The sequence below is a fragment of the Procambarus clarkii genome, chromosome 73 (genome assembly GCF_040958095.1).
Source record: "Procambarus clarkii isolate CNS0578487 chromosome 73, FALCON_Pclarkii_2.0, whole genome shotgun sequence".
Taxonomy (NCBI): domain Eukaryota; kingdom Metazoa; phylum Arthropoda; class Malacostraca; order Decapoda; family Cambaridae; genus Procambarus; species Procambarus clarkii.
The window spans coordinates 24,162,997-24,184,320 of NC_091222.1; the positions used below are offsets into that span (position 1 = coordinate 24,162,997).

Consider the following 21,324-nt stretch of genomic DNA (forward strand, 5'->3'; position numbering starts at 1 on the left):
TATAGATTCTGCTAAATTTTTGGGTTGACCATTGACTCCGGGATTGTCTTAGTCACCTCATATATCTTACCTACAAGTTGAATACTCAAAGGCTCTTACTTTACTTAAAGTCTTGTCCAGTACTTCTTGGGAAGCTGATAAACGCACATTCCTTTATCTGCACTCCTCTCTTGTGCTGTCTAAGCTCAATTATGGCTGTCTCGCTTACTCCTCCGCCTCTTCATTATCTTGATACTGTACTCTGCACCGTACTGGGTTTCGCCTCGGCTCTGGTGCCTTTTGTTCATCCCTTACCCTGAGCCTATTCTAGCCTATCCCTTACCCCTGAGCCTACTGTAGCCTGTCTTCTACCCTGAGCCTATCTGACGTAACCGTGGATAGCACTCTGCATCAAGCCCGGACTCCTGAAATTTTATATTCATCAAGAATTGCAAAAAAAAACTATTGTCACAGGCCCAAAGTTTACTTTGGAAACAGAGCCTAGATACTATTATTCCTGACATACTTAAAACAACAGAGATCGTGCCACTTCACAAAGGAGGCAGTAAAACTGATGCAAAAAAATATTGACGAACAACCCTAACGTTACACATAATAAATTTTTTTTTAAAGCGCGGGGAGTCACAATAACATGGGTGAAGATACGATGACCAAACCACACATCAGAAGATAAAGAAATGACGACATTTCAGTCCTGTTACACATTATAATGATTTAGGATGGACTAAAACATCATTCTCCTTCTTCTGATGTGTGGTTTGGTCATCATTTGAAAGACTGCCAAGAAGATAAAAAAAAATGGAATCACAGTGTCTGCATAACTCCAAAATTTATCACAGTGTTTGCATAACTCCTGGACAACATAGGTTCATAACAGGTTGCTCCGGCCTCTCCAGTTGTTAGTCTACTATGACATGGCCTTAGATGCCATGGAAGACAAACAAAACATTGATGTAATATACTGTACTCAGATTTCGCAAAAGCCTTCTACAAATGTGACCATGGGGTTATTGCGCACAAAAGGAATTACTGGCAAAGTAGGGAGAAGGATCTTTAACTTCCTAACAAACAGAACCCAGAGTGTAATAGTCAAAATAACTTTTGAATCATCCACTGTGAATAGCTCAGTCCCCCAAGGTACTGTACTTGCCCCTGTACTTTTCCTCATCCTCATATCAGACATGGACAAGGATACAAGCTACAGTACTGTATCATCCTTTGTAGATGACACTAGAATTTTCATGAGTAGACGACCTGGAGGACACAACAAACTTCCTATATGATGTTAATCAAGTCTTTCAATAGTCCACAGAAAATAACGTGATATTCAGTGAGGATAATTTCCAATTACTGCACTACGGAAAAGCTAAAACATGAAAGCAGAAACGACATGTAAAATACAGCCAAGCCACACTATTGAAAGAAAAAATAACGTAAAAGGAGGTAATCATGACAGAAGACCTAACTTTTAAAGAAGAAGACAAAGTTGAGATTATAGCTGCAAGGATAATGACAGGTTGCGTAACAAGAACTTTATTGTTTTTGGGTGTTGTCGTTGATCCTTCTTTATTGACAACCCAACCCAAAACTCGGTAGAGTGCTTATACTTTACCAGGAGATCATCCTGGGCGCTTCTGACTCTTGGAGAGGGGCTCAATGTCACACGTTTAGGGGATGCGGCTCTAACACTTAGCCTCGTTGTCACGTGCACACACTCACTCGAACCGCTGTGACTCCCCACTCTCTCCTTATGTGATATGATCTCCTCAATCCCCTTTGACTTCTTATTATTCCGTTCTATCCTGTCCACAGCCGTGGTTCTTGGTTCTCTCTCTCTCTCCTTTCCTACTTCCTGGGAAGCCTCACTAGGACAAGGGCAAACACCAGCAAATTTTAATACATTTACTGGACAAAGCACATACACAATACATACACACATATAATAATAATAATAATAATGAATCCTACACTATGCTATTTCAGTCAGGTTGCACTCCAACACCATCAGAACTCTATCATCTGCTTATCAAGTGGTATCCTATCTCTGATTCACCACCTAATACTACCAACCTCCTCAAGTAGGTCAAGTCTTATAACACAATGTTGCACTATCAGCAAGAGAATATGTATCTGTAAACATGTGCAAGGAAAACCAGCGTATGACTGCAATAACATAAATATTAGTATAAATATTCCTTGATATACAACAATGATCAATCGATTACCCTATCAGTCCTAGAACACATATGTATGTCTCTGCAGGTAATCCAGCCTACGACTGTAACTCTATACTTCAGTATAAGTACTCCTTGGCACAAAAATGACAAACAATCACTCACCTTTCACTGCGTCTTGCACGCTAATGACAACCAAACACTCTACCAACTCCATACAAGTAATCAACCAGAACTTCCCTTCCACATCTGGAAGCTCACTACCCTGATATCTTCAGGTTCATCCGGGTTTATCAACCAGGATCCTCCGCAGCTCCTCCAGGCTGTTGCACCTTGAGCAACAGTGGTGCTTCACCACTTCTACCAGGGTCCTCCACAGCGCTCCTGGCTGCTACACCATGAAGTCTTCCTTGATCAGAAATGGTGCTTCACCACTGGTATCAAAAGCATGTAAACTCCACTGCTTCTCCTCTCACAGCTTGAGGTCCAACTCCTCACTATGGGGTCTGCTCTTCCACAGAGCTCAGTATTTCTTCAATAGCCTTGGAGTTCCATCCACTGAATCCTCCTCTACTGGCCTCGAAGTTCTCTCAGCAGCTCCTTTCAAAGACAAACTTGCAACCCATTGACACGCCAATAAAAATGTTTCCCCTTAAACACATATATGAAAATAACCACACACTATGTTCGCACCTACCATCTCTTTGATCTCTACATACTGTGAGAGTGGACTCCCCCATTTGGGCTGGTCCATGCTCCGCCTTGCCCAGCGGGCGGCTCCTCACTCTGGGAGCCGCCAGAGTGTAAAGTGAGCCGCTCACTTTACCAGTGTATCCCGACTAGTGTTGACCACGCTTGATTTTTTTGTGAAGAATTTAATTGTTTTTCTGCTTTTTTTTTTGGGGGGGGGGGTTTCTGAACATAAAAGTTCTTATTACATATCATGCCATGGGCCCCAAAAAAGTCAGTGGTAAAGTTCAACATAAGAAAATAGTTGTGAGGATGACTATAAAGGAAAAACAAGAGATTGTCCATAAACATGAAAATGGTATGCGGTATGATATGGTATGTTGATGTAGCTAGGCAGTACAACAAATCTGTCAACGATATGCACCTTAATTGCTAAGAAAAAGGAAACTATGAGTGCTAAAGTGGTAATAGGTGTAACAGCAATCACGAAACAAAGAAGACAAACACTTTATGTTGATGTGATAGGATGTGATGTCTCACTACAGACATGTGTTGAAACGTAGGAAAAAACAAGTGTCTATAGACAGATTCTTAGTAAGACAAACAAGCAATGAGCCACAACCAGGTCCTAGTGGTATGCCAGCAAAATGTAGGAGAGAGAGTACCCCAGAAATGTCATCACTGCCTGATGTTATAATGGAACGGGGGGACCCCCTTCCAAACACTAACACCACCTCTCCTTACCATCTTCAATGCACCAAGAAGAGTCCTCAAGGTATATACAAAATAATAGTATTCTGTGTAAAATGTATTTTTAAGTAAATATTTTTGGGTGTGTGGAATGAATTAATCCAATTTATGTTGTTTCTCTTGGGAAAATTAGTTCCGGTATACAAACCGTCTCTCGGAACGAATTAAATTCGTAGACCGAGGTTCCACTGACAGTAATTATTGTTTCACTGGGTGGAGTGCTCTGGAAGGGTGTATGGTGGGTGTGTCTGACGCTCCCTGTGTTATACTCGGATGTTTCACAGAATTATCACTGGCTTCTCTCCATTTACAAGAGTATGCATGTTGAATAACCTGATAAATCTCTTAACACAATTGTTTCCATAACACATTTTTTAGTTGTTAATTGGTTTACCATTACAGTCATAGAGAGTATACAGTAGTAAAAAGGATATGAACATAATATACAATGGTGTTAAGCTCTGGACGATGACATTGGGCCTAATTGGCACCATATGGGCGAGAGTATAAATTGAAAAAGGTGTTTGTCACCAATGTGGCACACACCTTAAATGAGGTGGTGATGGAAGCCAAAACCATCAGTAGTTTCAAATCGCCATACAACAAAGAGTACTGGGAAGACGGGACACCACGAGCGTAACTCTCATCATGTAACTACACTTGGGTAATTACACGTGATGGCAGGCTCCTCCTAGCACACATATCCATGAAATGGTAACAGGATTTTTTTCATGGGTCAAGGTAAACTCCATTACATCCACATAGAACTATAATATCCATATTTGCATCATACATGTAAAACCCAGACAATAATTGTTTAAATTGATGTATAACGATAACCGCATTACCCTGTCAGTCAACGAATGACAATAACCGCTGTGTAAAGGTTAGTAATACTTAACCCCTGCACTGCGCACCTGGTTTCAGCAAAAACTTCTTGGGGCAATTTTAAAACACATATTCTTGTTGTTTTTATAAATATTCAGGTAAATTTAATGTCAAAATGTTTCCAAACTCAACTATTTTCATTTAAAAACACAAAGAGTAATGAAAACATTAAAAAAACATTAAAATATAGCCTAATTAAAAAAAAAATAGCACATCTCTCAGAGCACCTAAAGGTGCAGTGCAGGGGTTAAACATCTAATTAATAAAAATAGTAATTTTTTGCTTTTGTTTTATTATACATATGGCTTACATTAATAATTTACATTAGATGCTACAATCTGAAAATAATTATTTACTGTAAAACCCAAAGGCAAAATATATAAAGTATATAACATTTTACTTGTATACGTTCAGCTGTACAATGATGGACAAACAAGGTACTGTTCTGCAATGAGGTTACTGGTGTTTACTGTTGAGTCCAAATGCTCTTTGATAAGAACTATGCAGGTGTCCAATCCAATACAAAACATCATCACATTCAGATATTTGACCACAAAAGTTACAATTTTCTCTTTCTCTCTCTCACCAACCAGAAAGTATTTTATTCTCTGCTAATGATATACTGTAATCGCTTATCTAGGAAATTCAAGTATCCTGTTCCATAGGCACATGTCTTCTTTTTCAGATTAAAAATTAATGATGCAACAATCTTTGGAAAGATTAAACTTGCACAAGCTTAGAGGGATCACAGAATAAGCAGGAGCTGCAGAACATTTGGCAAGAGGCACTGATGGAATAATGTAATCAAGAATATATGGTAACCTATGAAAAACAGTTTAATTTTTAAGATTCCTTTACTGAACTTCAAGCACCACTTTTCCTGTAGACATTCTTTCTTTCATAAAGTTAAATGCTAATTTGGAATCCTCAAGCTTGAATAAGGCAGAAATATGTGGCTTGATAAGTCCCATTTCCTGCATATCTATCACATCCTCCACCGCTTGTCTGAAAATGAAACAAAATTTTTTTTAAGGTGTATATTTTCTATTATTCTCAGAATTAGATTGTAATGAAATGTTACTTTGTGTGTAACACCTCAATAACTCCCTGGTGTGAACAGCACTGGCATCACAACGCTGCCACCACTGTGCTACCGAAGTCGAGTCAGTTAGGGCAGGCGTCTGGGAATCACCAGAACGAGAGTTCAAGTCACTCCATTGCCTCAAAATGATTTTAGTAACAGGAATCTATAAAATTGATAGGGAAGAATTCCTGAGACCCAGATCTTCAAGAACAAGAGGCCATAGACTTAAACTAACGAAACAAAGCTGCCGGAGAAATATAAGAAAATTCACTTTTGTAAACAGAGTGATAGACGGTTGGAACAAGTTAGGTGGGAAGGTGATGGAGGCCAAAACCGTCAGTAATTTTAAAGCGTTATATAACAAAGAGTGCTGGGAAGACGGGACACCACGAGCGTAGCTCTCATACTGTAACTACACTTGGGTAATTACTTAGGTAATTACCAAATGTGAGGCTCCCGAGACTCTTGGCTTAACACTTAACAGGAGTCTGGTTCAGAATCTTCCCCCCCCCCCCCCCCCACTCAAAAAGCAAAGGAATTATAGGTCAATTTTTTATCTCCACATAACTAAAGTGAACCACTCAAAAGTCAAACACATAAATAATCCTACACTTACTCTGAGTAAAAAATCCAGTGTTAAAAGTAATGAAATGCCAATTTGTGTGCAAGCCCTGGTGGCTACCTGGCTACAATGTCTGATTGTGCATCTACTATGACTTGTGTTTACTAGGTCCCATCAGTCACAGAGTTCTACGGCCTATCGGAGATCAAAAGCCATAACCTGGTTCCCCCTCCCCCTCCCTCACAAAGGAGAAGAGAGCAATGGCATTTATGTATTAAGTTATTCATTTATGCCACCACCAAGGCAGATACCCAGAAACTCAGCAAAACAAAACAAATCAGTGCTGGCCACAAGACCACAGCCTCCAGAACTCCCTAACAATGTAAGAAAATGATCAAAATTTCATGAAACTAGTGCCAGCACATTCAACCCACCTAGTCCCTCATTTGAGGAAAGGAGGGAGGCAACGTGGGTCAGCCAGCTGCTCTACCCTCAGTTGGACAATAATGCAAACCTCCAGATGACGTGGAGGGAGTGTCAGGGAGCCAACAGGGCTCGCCCAGAAATTGAGGTTTCATTATATGCAACACTGGTTTTCTGGATGTAGCTCCTTATGGCTCCCTGAAGCTACTACCCATGGAGAAGAGTCAAAGAGCAAGCATCAAGGAGTAGGGAGAACCGCCAACACAACAAAGAAGATGAGAGACGCTTGGCTGACAATGGTCAGCCAAGACCACAAAAGGCCGCCGAGGCCCGGGCACCCCAACAGGAAACAGAGGTGCCCAAACCTTGGATGACTAGAAACCCCCATGCCCAAACAGCGGTCTAGGACAGGGTAGCGAGGACAGCCAAAAAAACAACAAACCTCCAAACCCCACAAACGGGAGGAATGGCCACAAGCTGGCCAACGAAAAAACACTACGGATGACCCAGGAAGAAAAAGCCTTGGAACAGGAGACCCAGAATACTGGATCAACCTACAAGTCAGCCAACGAGGCAGAACTGGCGGCACAAAGGGCTACATATTCCAAAGCTGGAATATGTAGCTGGAGCTGTATGGAGCATCTTAATTAACACTTTAGTGCGCGCGGCACTAGCTCGAAAAAAAAGCGGGTTGTGCGCGCGGCGTTCTGGGCGCTCAAGCGTAAACACAAAAAAGTTTATAATCTTTTCACGCTCCTAACATCAATTCTCGAGCTACGTTTTTCATTTTGGTATCAATGCGTTGGCAATAAAATTCTCTACAAGATCATATGCATAAAATGTCACCCAAGCATTTGGTATCCCACCACGAAGTAAATAAACACGAAGATGACTCGCCGTGACACCCAAACAGGAAGTAAATGTTCATACTCTTTCATTTGTTGCCAGCCTCACAGTCATCCTACAGCGCTCATTTTGATATCACTGAACTCGCAATAAAATTCCCCACCCAGACATATGCCTATCAATGTCTAATTATGGTAGGGGGTGACCCGCACGAGTGTGGGAACTGGGCGAAGCGTTAGCCGTGATTTCAGCAGGGACGACACTGGTGTGATGCAGCGCTTTGAAAGTTTATACTTATTTCACTGTCCTGACATTATTTCTGGAGCTACGTATTTCATTTTTATAGCAATGTGTTCGCAATAGAAAGTTCTATAAGAACATGGGTAGAGTTGGCCAACACAGCGTCAAATAAATTTACGGGGAATAAAATCTTACGCGTGTTTGTACCCGTGAGCGTCAAAAGTTTTTACTTTGCTCATGTTTTTCAAGTTTATACTTGTTTCACACCGTTTTTTTTTTTTTTTGTATAGTGTTCGGAATAAAATTCCCAACACAGACATATGCATATCAAATACAATTCCTTGGAATTCACAGCTGTAGAGATGACGGAAAACACACAACCGGAACCCGCTCTTGACACTCCAACTCACACCCGCAACACCCACAACACCCACAAAAAAGTTTCTCTTGTTTCGTGTATACTTACTTTAGTTTTCGTGCTACAGTTCTCATTTAGGTATCAAAATATTCCTAAGAAAATAGACTACAATACTGAAACAATCTAAAACAATTATGTGTACTTACCAAAGCAAAGACGATTGTAGTAAAATAAGTTGAGCATTTTATCTCCACTCCACCTCCTTCAGGTACTGATTCCTGAAGTTGCTCAACAGATGTTCCTAGGTGGAGTGAAGCTGGTGCGGGTGGTTATTTCTTGTCCATCCAATACACCCTTTTCCTGTGATAAGTGGTGTAACAAGGTATGACGCAAAGTGGAACATCGCATGTCTTGCACGCTATACCAGTTTCCTTCCTGATACCCGACTTTGCACACACTTCACACCTGCGACGTTTGGGGATTTTTACCAGCTCATGTTTCAATTTATAGTTCAGACGAGTCTCTGCTATAACAACACGTCGCTGTTGTCTCTGGGTTGGCAATAAACTACTGCCTGAATCGTCGCTCTCACTATTGTTTTCAAACACTAATGTGGAATATGAATTATCTTCATCAGATTCAGCTTCAGCACTAGGTGTAGACGTGAAGAGAGGGTGCCTCACACCCGACAGGCCAGGTGTTGACGGGTCAGCAGCAGGATACACAGGACCAGTGTCATCATTTATGTCTGGAGCATGAACTAGATGTGGAGATGGTGTAGTTGTTGCAGGCCACTCTGCCTTGTCAAATTTCAATAAAGACCAAATAGCAACTTCATGGAACTGGAGCAGAGTTAGTTTCCTTCGATCATCTGTGTTGGCCTTGTACAATGCATAAGCGTTTTGCAATGCCATTTGCAAGAAATAAAATGTTATTTTCTTGGTCCACTTGTGACATTTCCTGGCGAAATGGTAATACTTTACCATTTGATCAAAGTGGTCAACACCCTTCATGAACTTATTGTAGTCAACAATTGCCTGTGGATTGTTCACCACAACCTGCTGTAGTCTGACTGTTCCATCTGCCCTGCGAACTCGTTTTCTTTTCTGAACTTTCTTTGTGTCTGCATTGTGTAGGTTGGTAATCATAGAGACAACTCGCTTGTCGCCCGCAACTAGCCCCCTCCTCCTCCTCCTCAGTTTGGCTTTCAGTCTCATCCTCTGTTGAGTCATCCCCAAGGGGTCTACGGCCCCCAATTTCAAATTCTTCTACATCCTCACCTTCTGCATCACTTCGTTCATTTTCAGCTTGATCAAAGGCATCCAAGACATTGGGAATCTTGGTGGGAGTGAGCCTCATACCAGCAAACCTCCTATAGATGGCGGTAATCCTGTCTTTTCCACTTGATTCTGAGGCTCCTGTAGCCGAAACACCGCTTGGGCCTGGTGCTGGATCCATTATTGATGAATTTAGTGGGTTATAAACACACACAAACGGGTAATATTCCTTGAAAACGTGCGAGTTTGGCGGCCGAGGGGAGAGAGATCCGATCACGTGACGGATCACTGGGTCACGGCCTGTCACGTGACCCAGTAGGCCGACGTGACTTGCGGCCTACCCGAGAGAACGGGAATTTCATGGAGCGGAGTTTGAAACAAACCCCAAGTAAATCGGATTTAAACTGGATTTTTTACAAATATTTTAAACCGCACCGTAAATTTACGTTGTGATCCGACAAGCGGTTAGGGAAAACGCCGTAATTCCAAGTCGAAAATCCAGGAAAGTGTTAAGAAGCACATCAACAAACTGGAAAAGGTACAAAGACATGCAACTAAATGGTTCCCAGAACTGAAGGACAATAGCTACAAGGAGAGGTTAGAAGCATTAAATATGCCAAAACTAGAATATGGAATAAAAAACCAGCGCTGAAAGTAATTAAACGCCATTTTCTGGGTGAGACCCGGAGGCTCCCCGGAGCTTTATCGGCTGATATGCTAATGTCAGACTTTGGCATCAGTCATGTGTATGGAGTTCTAGGGCCTACCGGAGACCACGAGCCAGAACCTGGCCCCCTCAGAGAGGCAAGGGGAGCAATGGCCTATAGAAACCCCCGTGTGGTTGGAAGCATTCTATGTCTGCCATCGACCGGGTCAAGCATCCAGAAAGGTAAGCATTCCAAAACAAACCCCTATTCTGGTGAAAATTGCTACCTAAGCCGAACTAGTGGATAGAACTCTTCAACAGAAAACAAGGAAACTAGTATGACGTCATACGTCACCGCGCCGCTGTCTGCGCAGCTCCCCCCTCCCCGGGAGGGGGAAGGGGGAGCCCCAGACCTCCCACGCCGGCTATCCACCCATCAGTTCTGAGGCTGGATGTCAAAACACGCGAAAAACGCCGACCGGAGGGAGGGAGGGTTGCCGGGGAGCCTCCGGGTCTCACCCAGAAAATGGCGTTTCATTACATTCAACGCTGGTTTTCTGGGGGGAGCTCCGTCGGCTCCCCGGAGCTAACTACCCACAGAGGAAGGTCAAAGGGACAGAACCGGGAGGCGGACACCACGCACCCCCCAAGGAGGCGAGACAACCGTTGCCTATAACATCAGCCGAAGAACTGATGGGTGGATAGCCGGCGTGGGAGGTCTAGGGCTCCCCCTTCCCCCTCCCGGGGAGGGGGGAGCTGCGCAGACAGCGGCGCGGTGACGTATGACGTCATACTAGTTTCCTTGTTTTCTGTTGAAGAGTTCTATCCACTAGTTCGGCTTAGGTAGCAATTTTCACCAGAATAGGGGTTTGTTTTGGAATGCTTACCTTTCTGGATGCTTGACCCGGTCGATGGCAGACATAGAATGCTTCCAACCACACGGGGGTTTCTATAGGCCATTGCTCCCCTTGCCTCTCTGAGGGGGCCAGGTTCTGGCTCGTGGTCCCCGGTAGGCCCTAGAACTCCATACACATGACTGATGCCAAAGTCTGACATTAGCATATCAGCCGATAAAGCTCCGGGGAGCCGACGGGGCTCCCCCCAGATAAAGAGGCAATATGATCACTACATACAAAATAGTAATGGGAATCGATAAAATTGATAGGGAAGAATTCCAGAGGCCTGGAACTTCAAGAATAAGAGGCCATAGATTTAACACTTTCGCTCACCCTGCGCGCCACCCCTCAACTGTGCGATATGGGCCCCAGCGTGCCATGGGAGCATGCGTTAATTCCGAAAAGTGTATACTCTCTTCAACTTTGTTACCTCAATTCTCCTTCTACGAGATTAAATTTGGTATCATTGTGTTCGCAATAAAATTCTCTACAACACTAAATGCATATAAACTCCAAAAGCCCGGCTAATTACCCGCAGCAAACAGAGAAAGTGCGAATGAGTTACCCGGGAACGCGCAAACGGGATAAAATGTTTTCACTATTTTCACTCTGGTCACCTCAATTTTTGTCCTAGGTCTTTCATTTTGGTCTCAATGGGTTCACAATAAAATTCTCTAGAGGAACATTAGCATATAAAATAAAAAACCTGGTCACGCTCCAACCGCTGACGAGTTGAAGACGGGCCATGCGTTAGCCGTGAGTGAGCGCTCAGACGCCTTCCTGCTACACTCCCAATTCCCGCCCTTTTCAAGCCTTTCTTTCGCAGTTTTCTTCCTGGAAGGGCCTTGTTCATGATTACTATCCATCGTGGAGTAAGCGTAGATAGTTTCTAAAGCCGCAGTAAGAAATATAGCCACGGAAAATAGCCGAAATGCTCACACGTTTGAGATGCGAGGGTAGGCGACATTGGTCACAACAGTGGAGCAAAGACAATGGGCCCACGGCGTGTGCCAAGCCGCCTGAGGGCCACGAGGCTCAACAAAGAAAATGGGAAGACATCGGCGCACATTTTAAAACCAGTCCCCAAAAAATCGGAAAAAAACCTGATTTTTGGCGATTATTTAAAGTGGATGAAGCAATGCTGCGTCATCCCCGGTATTACCGCCAGTAAACGGATGACACAATGCTGCATCATGCCCGGGCGAAAGTGTTAAGGGGCTGGGAAATGAAAAATATTGACTAGAAATTGAATATTTTCGAAAAATTCCATTGAAATTATGTGGTCTGTGGCCTCATTGTTGTGAAAAAATCATCCAAATATGTTGATAAATAAATATTTTATGACTAAGTCACCAGCCCCCCCCCCCTCCTGACCTGGAGCCAGAGCGACTGAATGGCTGACCAGGCACACATCAGAATTAGAACTGTTGGCGAGAAGGCTGAGCTGGTCTGCTTCCCTATTCCCACAAACAAGGGGGGGAGGTGGGGCATTCTAGCGCACTCTAGTTTCACAAATTTTTGATAGCGTGTTTACAATGTTGGGGAAGTTCTTTTAGGCAGTTTTTAGGCTGTAGTCTCGTTCTAACCAAGCAGTAGTCTGTTTTGCTTTGCTGACTTTCTGGGTGCTTTCCCTAGTGGTGGCAGACATGAATAATTTTAAATGTAAGGTGTTCATAGTGCCATAGTGCACCTCTTTGAGGGGAACAGATTCTGGCTCATTGTCCCCGGAAAGTAAATAAGAACTCCCCGACTGATGGCACCTAGTAGTATGGCACCGAATTAGTGGAATTGCTTCAGGGAGCCTGAAGGGGCTTCCCCCAGAAAAAAAAAGAGGTGGGTCTGACAGAGGTGACCAACTGTGACTTGACCATGGCTGCCTCTGACTGGTTGTGACTGTGACTAGCTCTGACTAGATGCTGCATAACAGAAGCAGTGAAATCTGTGAAGGGAAAATGTAAGTGAAAATGAAATTTAGGAGCGCTGACAGAAGATAACCCTGAGCACATACAGCTCGAAACGCTCTTAACTTCTGGCTCACGCTACATGAAAGTGTACAGGAACAGCCACAAAGGCAAAAATCACTACTTAGCTGAAAGCAGAGACTTGAGCCAGAGCGACAGAGAAGATCACAAGACACATGCTACTATCAGAATAAATCAGAGGGTGGAGCAGCTGGCTGACAGCAGGTCGCTTCCCTCCATATCAAACAAGTGGGGAAGGTGGGGCAAACGAGCTGGCATTAGTTTCATGACTTTTCAATCATTTGTTTACATAGTTTGGCGAGTTCTTCAGGTAGTTTTTGAGGCTGTAGTCTCATTTGAAGCCAGAAGTGGTTTGTTTTGTTTCACCGACTTTCTGGGTGTCTTGCCCAGGGACGGCATAAGTGAATACCTTAATACTTAAATGCCACCGCCCTCTGCACTTCTTTGAGAGGGCCAGGTTCTGGCTTTTGGTCCCCAGTTGGCCAATATAACTCCACAACTGATGGGACTTTGTAATATGACACATCCATACAGACATATTCCAGACATCCTTGTGCACAGAAATCTTAGCAGATATATGGAAAAAGGCAAACACAGTACCAATTTATAAAAATGGTTGTAAAGAGGAACCTCTAAATTATAGACTCGTGTCATTAACAAGTGTGGTAGTCAAGACACTAGGAAAAATAGTTGAAGTCAAATGGGTTAACACTAATGACATAATAACGGACAGACAGTATGGTTTTCGAACAGGAAGATCCTGTGTAACAAATCTACTTAGTTTTTATGATACAGCCATAGAGATACTACAGAAAAGAGGTGGTTAGGTTAACTGTGTCTATCTGAACCTAAAAAAGGCTTTTGATAGAATACCACACAAGAGGCTGTTCTAGAAACTGGAACATGCTGGAGGAGGTGACAGGAAGACTTCTGACATGGATGAAAAATTTGTCATACTGACAGACAGATGAGGGCAGTAATCAGAGTCAATGTATCTGACTGGAGGAGTGTTACTAGCGGAGTACCACAGGGTTCAGTTCTTGCACCAGTAATGTTCATCGTCTACATAAACAATCTACCAGAAGGAATACAGAATTATATGACCATGTTTGCAGATGATGCTAAGATATTGGGAAAGATAGGAGATGCAGACAATTGTAATACCCTTCAAATTTATTTAGATGAAATAAGTGCTTGGAGCATCAAGTGGCAAATGGAATTCATGTGAATAAATGCCATGTTATGGAAAGTGGAATTGGAGAAAATAGACCCCACACAACTTAAAAATTATGTGGAAACGAATTACAAAACTCCAATAAAGAATGAGACATTGGGATGGCTTTGGATAGTAAGCTGCCTCCAAAAGAACATATGAAGAACATTGAGAAAGGAGTGTATGCATTGCTTTCCAACTTCAGATAGGTTTTTAATTACATGAATGGTGAAATACTTTTGTGAGACCAAAATTGGAATATGCAGCAGTTGTATGGTGCCCAAATCTCAAGAAGCACATAAATAAACTGGAAAAGTGCAACGACATGCTACAAAATGGCTTCCGGAACTGAAAAACAACTGATACGAGGAGAAACTACAGACATTAACCCTTCAATTGGGCATCGCATCATATGATGCTTTGACCGACTTGCAGTAAATTGCGCATCGCATCATATGATGCTTTGGAGTACTACGCAAGATTTAAACGGCCCGCGGATACACGGGGTTCACCACACCTTCATCAGGGCTCTTGTAAACAGACGCCATTTTTTTAAAAAATAGTGGGCCAAACTCCAGGGTGTTAGGGGCCTCAGTATTGAGTGAGCTACCAAGCCTGACGCACGCAGCATGAGCTCACAGCACTGCTGTTCAGCTTGTGACCACAGCATCGCCTAAAAATGCCATAATATACTTGTTCATGCTATTATGTAGCAATGATATTATTACAGAAGACCCCTGACTGTGATAAAACTGACCAGGGTTCTGATAATAGCAGGATTGTGGTGATATTTGGCGCTGTGCGCCATGCAGGGAGGAGTAATGCTGTGGGAGGGAGGATGGTGGCGTTGTCTTTTGAGTGTGTGTGGCCACCTTTTATTGACTGCACTCACCATACCAGCTTAGTGGTTCGCTATGGTGAACACAAATGTAGATACTTATATATAACATGTGTATAGTGTGAGATAACAGCGAGAGTAGGAGGTTGGGAGCCGCCATTTTGGTGAGGGAGGAGCGTCGTCTGCAGGACTTATCATGTTGTTTACTGATGACCACGATGGTCTTTGGGCACCATACCAGTTTACTTGTACAAGTATGGTGAATAAAACAGGTAGATATTTATATATAATGTGTGTATATAGCATAATAACACCACAAACAGTATTGTTGTAGGAGAAATATTAGTGCGTCTGGCCTTGAGGGCGGCCGCCACCAGCTGACTGTGTGAGTAGCTACGTCTCTCTGCCTTTACTCACCATACAAGCTTAGATGTACAGTTATGGTGAACAAAACATGTAAATACTTATATATAACGTCTGTATATAAAAGCAAAAAAGTATGGTGGGTGGAGAATGGTGGCAAGGCAGGTGAGGTGAGGGAGGGAGTGGCAGCCAGTGGCAGCCAGTGGCAGCCAGTCACTGCCTGCCACTGCCACTGCCACTCAGCATACCAACTTAGTGGTTTGTCATGGAGAACAAAACATGCAGATACTTATATATAACCTGTGTATATAGTGTAATAACCGACAAAGTATTTGTTCACTGTTTGATGAACATAATTGAATCAACAATACGCACACCATATTTTTGAGTACAGCGATGATTCACTCATTTTATTATATAAATATATCACACTACACACTATTGAATAATATTACAGCAAAAAAACTACGAAAAATCAGAGACATTGAAATAATTAGGTAATTATCTCTTTGTGGAAACTCTGGCCTGACAGCTGGCGATCAACAGACCGCCTGGGACGCACGCTCAGTCAGCGCCTGATTTTTGTCACACTTCCCCGCCCTATAGTGGGCAATATATGCCACTTACGATTTTTTTATTATTTTTCCCGTGATCAGTGAACACAAATTAACAGGTTAGGAAGAAAAAATAATTTTTTTTTTTTTTTTTTTTGGTATGCGCCTGTGGGTGTCAAATGGTATATAGCTATGCGCCATTTAAGGGTTAACCCTCAAACCGCTCGGGGTCCAAATGGAATTAACACCCACACGCGCAACAAAAAAAAAAATTCTAAAATTTTTTTTTTTTATTTTTAATCTCTTTATTTGTGTTCCCTGAGCACAGGAAAAATAATAAAAAAAATTTAATTACACTTACCGTGGACGTTAATGACCCGAGAACATCGTCGATGACGTCACGCCTGATCTTCGCTGGACCGCTGTGCGCCCGGGATGAGTCAGGCGCGACGGAGAAGGAGCGCGAGTTGCCGCGAATTTATTTTTGCGTTATTATTTACAGTATCTATGGCGTATTTTACACCCATTTTTTTCACTGGTGTGGTTCAATATGTTCTCACAAGATGATTTATAAACATAAAACTGTTGCCAATGTATATTGTATCCACATATTAGTGTCACAAGTATTTGCACAAAAATGTCTTATTTCACAATAAAATATACTATTTCTTATGATTTATTTCCATTATATACACTCACTTATTCTGTATTTACATGTTTTGGCACCAGTCTTGGACATTTAGAAGTCATCAAGACTGTGATACTCGTTGAAACATCGGACATGGCACAGAGGGACCTGACACGCTGTGCACCAAGTCATCACCATTTTTCTTTTCTGTTCCCTCTTGGTTGTTGACCAGCATACTACACACGCACGCTGGCCTACTGCACGCTTTCCAGTTGGTGGTAAAAACCTGAGATTGTGTGTCAAAAAGGCATCCCTGAAAGCGAGCCTGGGTGTTGGAGCATGGTGCAATACCGGGTTCAGAATGGGCCTCTGTACACCAGGAATTACTTTGCCAAACTTCTGTAGTAATTGTGTTACTACAGTAAAATTGAATGCACGGAAATTACGTTTACCACCTGTTTTGACAAGATACATATTGTAACTGTTCAGCATTGTTACATCAACAAGGTGGAAAAACATTTTCTTTGTCCACTTTACTGTTTTCCGTACACACTCCACTGCCCCCACCATCATATCACATTTATCCACCAAATGCATGTTGATGTTATAGTCCAAGACACAATCTGGCTTATAGATTATTTCTCTGGTGGTTCTGTTCACCTTGCCACTGTCCAGCATTGTTCCAGCATGAATGGTGGTCAACATGTTCACTTCACGCCTGTCTTTCCACCGCACTGAAAGCATTCCACCTGTTTTTCTGAGCTCGCAATCACCAACCTGCATAGCACCTGGAAACACTGGCATTTCCCTTCGTTTTGCCTTCACTGTGCCACACACACCAGTTCTATTATCAAGCAAGAACCTAGTTAGCAAGGGACTGGTATAATAGTTATCTGTGTATAAAATGTGGCCCTTGTTCAGATATGGTGCAAGCAGTGACTTCACAACACTACCTGAGAAGCCATGTTGGTCATTAGCAGGAATGTCTACATTTGTACCCGTATACATTATCATATGTAACACAATTCCTGTTTCACAGTCACAGAGTACAAAGAATTTCAATCCAAATTGGTGGCGTTTGGAGGGAATATACTGCTTGAAGGCAAGACGTCCTTTGAAAAGCACAAGGGATTCGTCAATCACAAGCTTCTGAGCTGGTACGTAGAAATCCCTGTACTTTCCGATAAGTTCATTCAGTACGTGCCTTACCTTCCAAAGCCTATCTTCATCATTCCTGTCTTCATCATTTGCAAAGTGAAGACACCTGAGGATTATCGCAAATCGGTCTCGAGACATATATTTGCCAAACATTGGTGTTGGAACAGTATGGTCTTTGCTCCAATAATGATCGATTACGTGTTTGACACAATGTTTCATCAACATACACAGTGCCAAAAACACATACATTTCACCTACAGTCGTATCTTTCCATCGCTGCAAACGTGAAAAATCGGATAACTCCTCCTTATCAATGAGATCACTCGCATATTTGTTCGCCTCATGAACAAGATGTTCCATTAGCGGCTCATCAAAATATGCAGTAAAATAGTCCATTTCACACATATCTGCACCTTTATCAGAGAAAATGTCTGTAATTCCAACATCTGAATTATTAAAAACAGGAATTTGTGGAACAAAATCTGTCCCATCACTCCACACAAAAACACCGGGTGTCTTTCTAGAGCCAATAGCGGCACCACGGCGAGGAAACCGTGGACCAGGAGCTGAAGCAGGTCTAGGAACAGTAGGGGCGGGCGGGGATGGTGATGGAAAATTCCTCGATGTTGAGGGTCTTTGTTCATGTGGTGCCATGCGGTGCCTCATGGCTTGGCCAGATGCTGCTGACGCGACAAATTGTCGCTTGGCAACACCACACACTCCTCCACTGGCACTAGCGAAACTATTTTCCGATTCTAAGTCACTAAAACCGGAAAATGATTCACCTTCTTCAGAATCGTCGAGCAAAACATCAATATCTTGCAAGGGAGCACATGAACTGTGTGGTCTTACTGAAATTGGGGTGGAGTGCGGGCGAGGAGGCATGGGCGAGATGCTAGGCCTAGCCCTGGTGGAGCTAGCATGTTCACACTCGTCGTCGGTCGTATCCACCTCTGAGGGCTGTGTATAGTCATGATCAAAGTCTGAGTCGTCTATATCAGACTCATCACCATCTGGGAACAAATTACGAGTAATTTCGTCCTCGGTCAGAGGTCGCGAGGAACGTCTCGCTGAGCGGGGTCGGTCGTTGGAACGTGATGCGCTCGCCATGGTGTCCGCCGGGTAACTGAGCTCTGTACACAAAGGGGACCCACGCTGGATTTTTTTCCCAGACGGGGTTTGTTTATGTTTGGTCGAGGCTCGCCGATGACTACCCCTATCCCAGACGGGGCGTTTAAATTATAGCGCTAGACACGAAATCATATATAAATGATGTGTGCGGTTTCGGTTTTGTCACTAATATCATATATATATATGATATGCGCGGTTTGAGGGTTAAACATACCAAAACTAGAAGATAGAAGAAAAAAGAGGTGATATAATCACCACTTACAAAATACTAACAGGAATTGACTAAATTGACAAAGAGGAATTCCTGAAACCAGTAACTTCATGAACAAAAGGACACCGATTTAAGCCAAGGAAACAGAGGTGCCAAGAAACATATTATAAAATTTTCTTTTGCAAACAGAGTGGTAGACGGTTGGAACAAGCTAAGTGAGAAGATGGTGGATTCCAAAACCGTCAATTGTTTCAAAGCATTATACGACAAAGAGTGCTGGGAAGACGGGACACCATGAGCGTAGCTCTCATCCTGTAACTAAACTTAGGTAATTACACTAAGTGTAATTTAGTAGTTTCAGAGATAGTAGTTTCAGGAAACCACAAGGGGTTTTCCCCAGAAATGTATGCACAACAATGAATGATATGATTATAAAGTCTCATTCTGCTATAAAATTTCCTACAAAATCTCGTTCTTCAAAAGCAAAACAAAAAAAATGGATGCAAACTCATTTTGGCTTTAAATATGAGTTGTAATATTAGCTAAATATGTTAAAAAATGCAATAAAAAGGAGATAGATCATGCAATTGCTCGACTCTTACCTGTACACAGAGTTGTCCGCATCACGGTAGTGTGTGAGGGAGAGGCCTATTAGGGAGACTGCCTTGGGCAACAGTTGACTCGTCTCAATATGAGGGATGACACGACTAGCAAACCCTGCTACTATTACCTTACCCTCGTGCGCCACGCTGAACAAAATATAAGATGAACAGTTAGACAAATTTTTAATTATCTAAGAATTATGTTTTTGACACACACACAAATCATATTGTCGTGATATATCCATGAACAAATTGATATATCAATTTGTTTTATGTTTTAGATATGCCAGTTTAAATAACTGAAGGGCTGGTCCTCAAAACCAGCTTCTGTTTATGGATGGACAGTACCAATACAATTAGATTTAGTGAAAATGTTTTGGTAATACTTTTTTTTTATTCTGTACTTAACACAACATAGTTATTAATACTGAACGGTCAATGTTGGAGCGTACACAGCATGTGTATGTTGGATGTGTAACAAAAAGGAGGCCTGATCGAGGACCGGGCCGTGGGGACGCTAAGTCCCGAAATCATCTCAAAATAACATCAAGATGTACAAGGAAATTTAACACTCACTTTCTAATGATGCATTTTGCCATCATTCTTGACTTTTTGACTCCCTATCTAGTGATGCTCTATGTGAAAACTGTGTTGGAGGCTTTATATGTTTGCTGCATCCCATTAGTTCTCACAATGTGTGGAAAAACTATTTATTACATAATTGACAAAAGCAGTAATCGATATATAGGCTTACAATGCAATATGTACCTTGTATTCTGATCCTGGCACAACAAAGGAAGTGTCTGACAACCCACGCCACAGCTATTCTGTCTATTAATGTCATCCAGAAATAGATTTAAAAATCGGTCAGAAAACCAAATTGTAATTTGACGATAACTGCACTGCTTGTTTTACAAAATAACCTCATTGATAGGAAGCAATTAAAAATGACAGCAGAATTTTTTCCCCGAGTCACTCAGACCTGCCAAAAGGTTTCCACCGCAAATGCTCCACGGTCGGGGAAGGGCGTCACATATATCACATCAGGAGACGCTGCAACCACACCGATGCAAAGAGATCCACCTCCAGGAGCCCGTACGTACGGCAGAGCCAACTGAAGGAGTCAGTGTTGACTGTCCATTCTGTGGACAGGGGAATGAACCGAGACAGGTCGTCCATCAAGACGTTGGACACTCCCCCCACGGATATGAACCGCACGGAGAGTCAAACCCCGAGAAACTAGCAGATGAACCACTCGAAGCGACCAGCCCCAGAGAGGCAAGGACCAAAGGGAACCTCAGCAGCTCAGGCAATGAACCACTGGAGAACAGTCCGAAAGTAGCCGGATTGTGGAACCCGAGTGACCCAAACCCTCCAAAGCGACATTCAAACTGACACGAATTCCCGCACCGTGCTGTGAACCCGACGGTAGGACGAACCTCACCACCCCTGGCCTGTCTGGTGAGCACTGGTCACAAAGTCCCAGCCAAGAGATGATGCATCAGTGAACACATCGAACGAGGGGCTCGGGTAGGCCCCAAGGCACTGAACCCCCAAAAAACACGAAGAGGAAGCCGGTGAAGCAGCAACCTACGCAAGGCACATGGAGGCTGAACCCAGCGATCGCGAGAGAGGAGGAAGGGGCACCCCAGAAGGAACCAGAACAGACGCCGAAGCCAAACCACACCCAGCATGACGAAGTTCTTTCTTCCACACAACTGCTTAAGCAACCATCGATGGACCCGGGATTTCCCTAGAAACAGCTGAAGGCGGGACCGTAGCTGCAGCAATGCCTCCGGAGGGAGAGACA

General features: G+C 43.0%; 1 protein-coding gene across 2 annotated transcripts in view; it reads right to left on the reverse strand.

The window, feature by feature from the left end:
* Positions 1-1,888: 1,888 nt before the first annotated feature.
* Positions 1,889-21,324, reverse strand: part of LOC123774181 (quinone oxidoreductase-like protein 2 homolog) — a 117,329-nt gene continuing 97,893 nt past the window's right edge. For both annotated transcript variants that reach the window (XM_045768327.2, XM_045768326.2), the window contains exons 8-9: positions 19,515-19,661; positions 1,889-5,507 (exon numbers count right to left, since the gene is read on the reverse strand). In XM_045768327.2, coding sequence (XP_045624283.1) covers positions 5,357-5,507; positions 19,515-19,661 — 298 coding nt within the window. In that variant the 3' untranslated portion in view covers positions 1,889-5,356. The remainder of the gene's footprint in view (positions 5,508-19,514; positions 19,662-21,324) is intronic.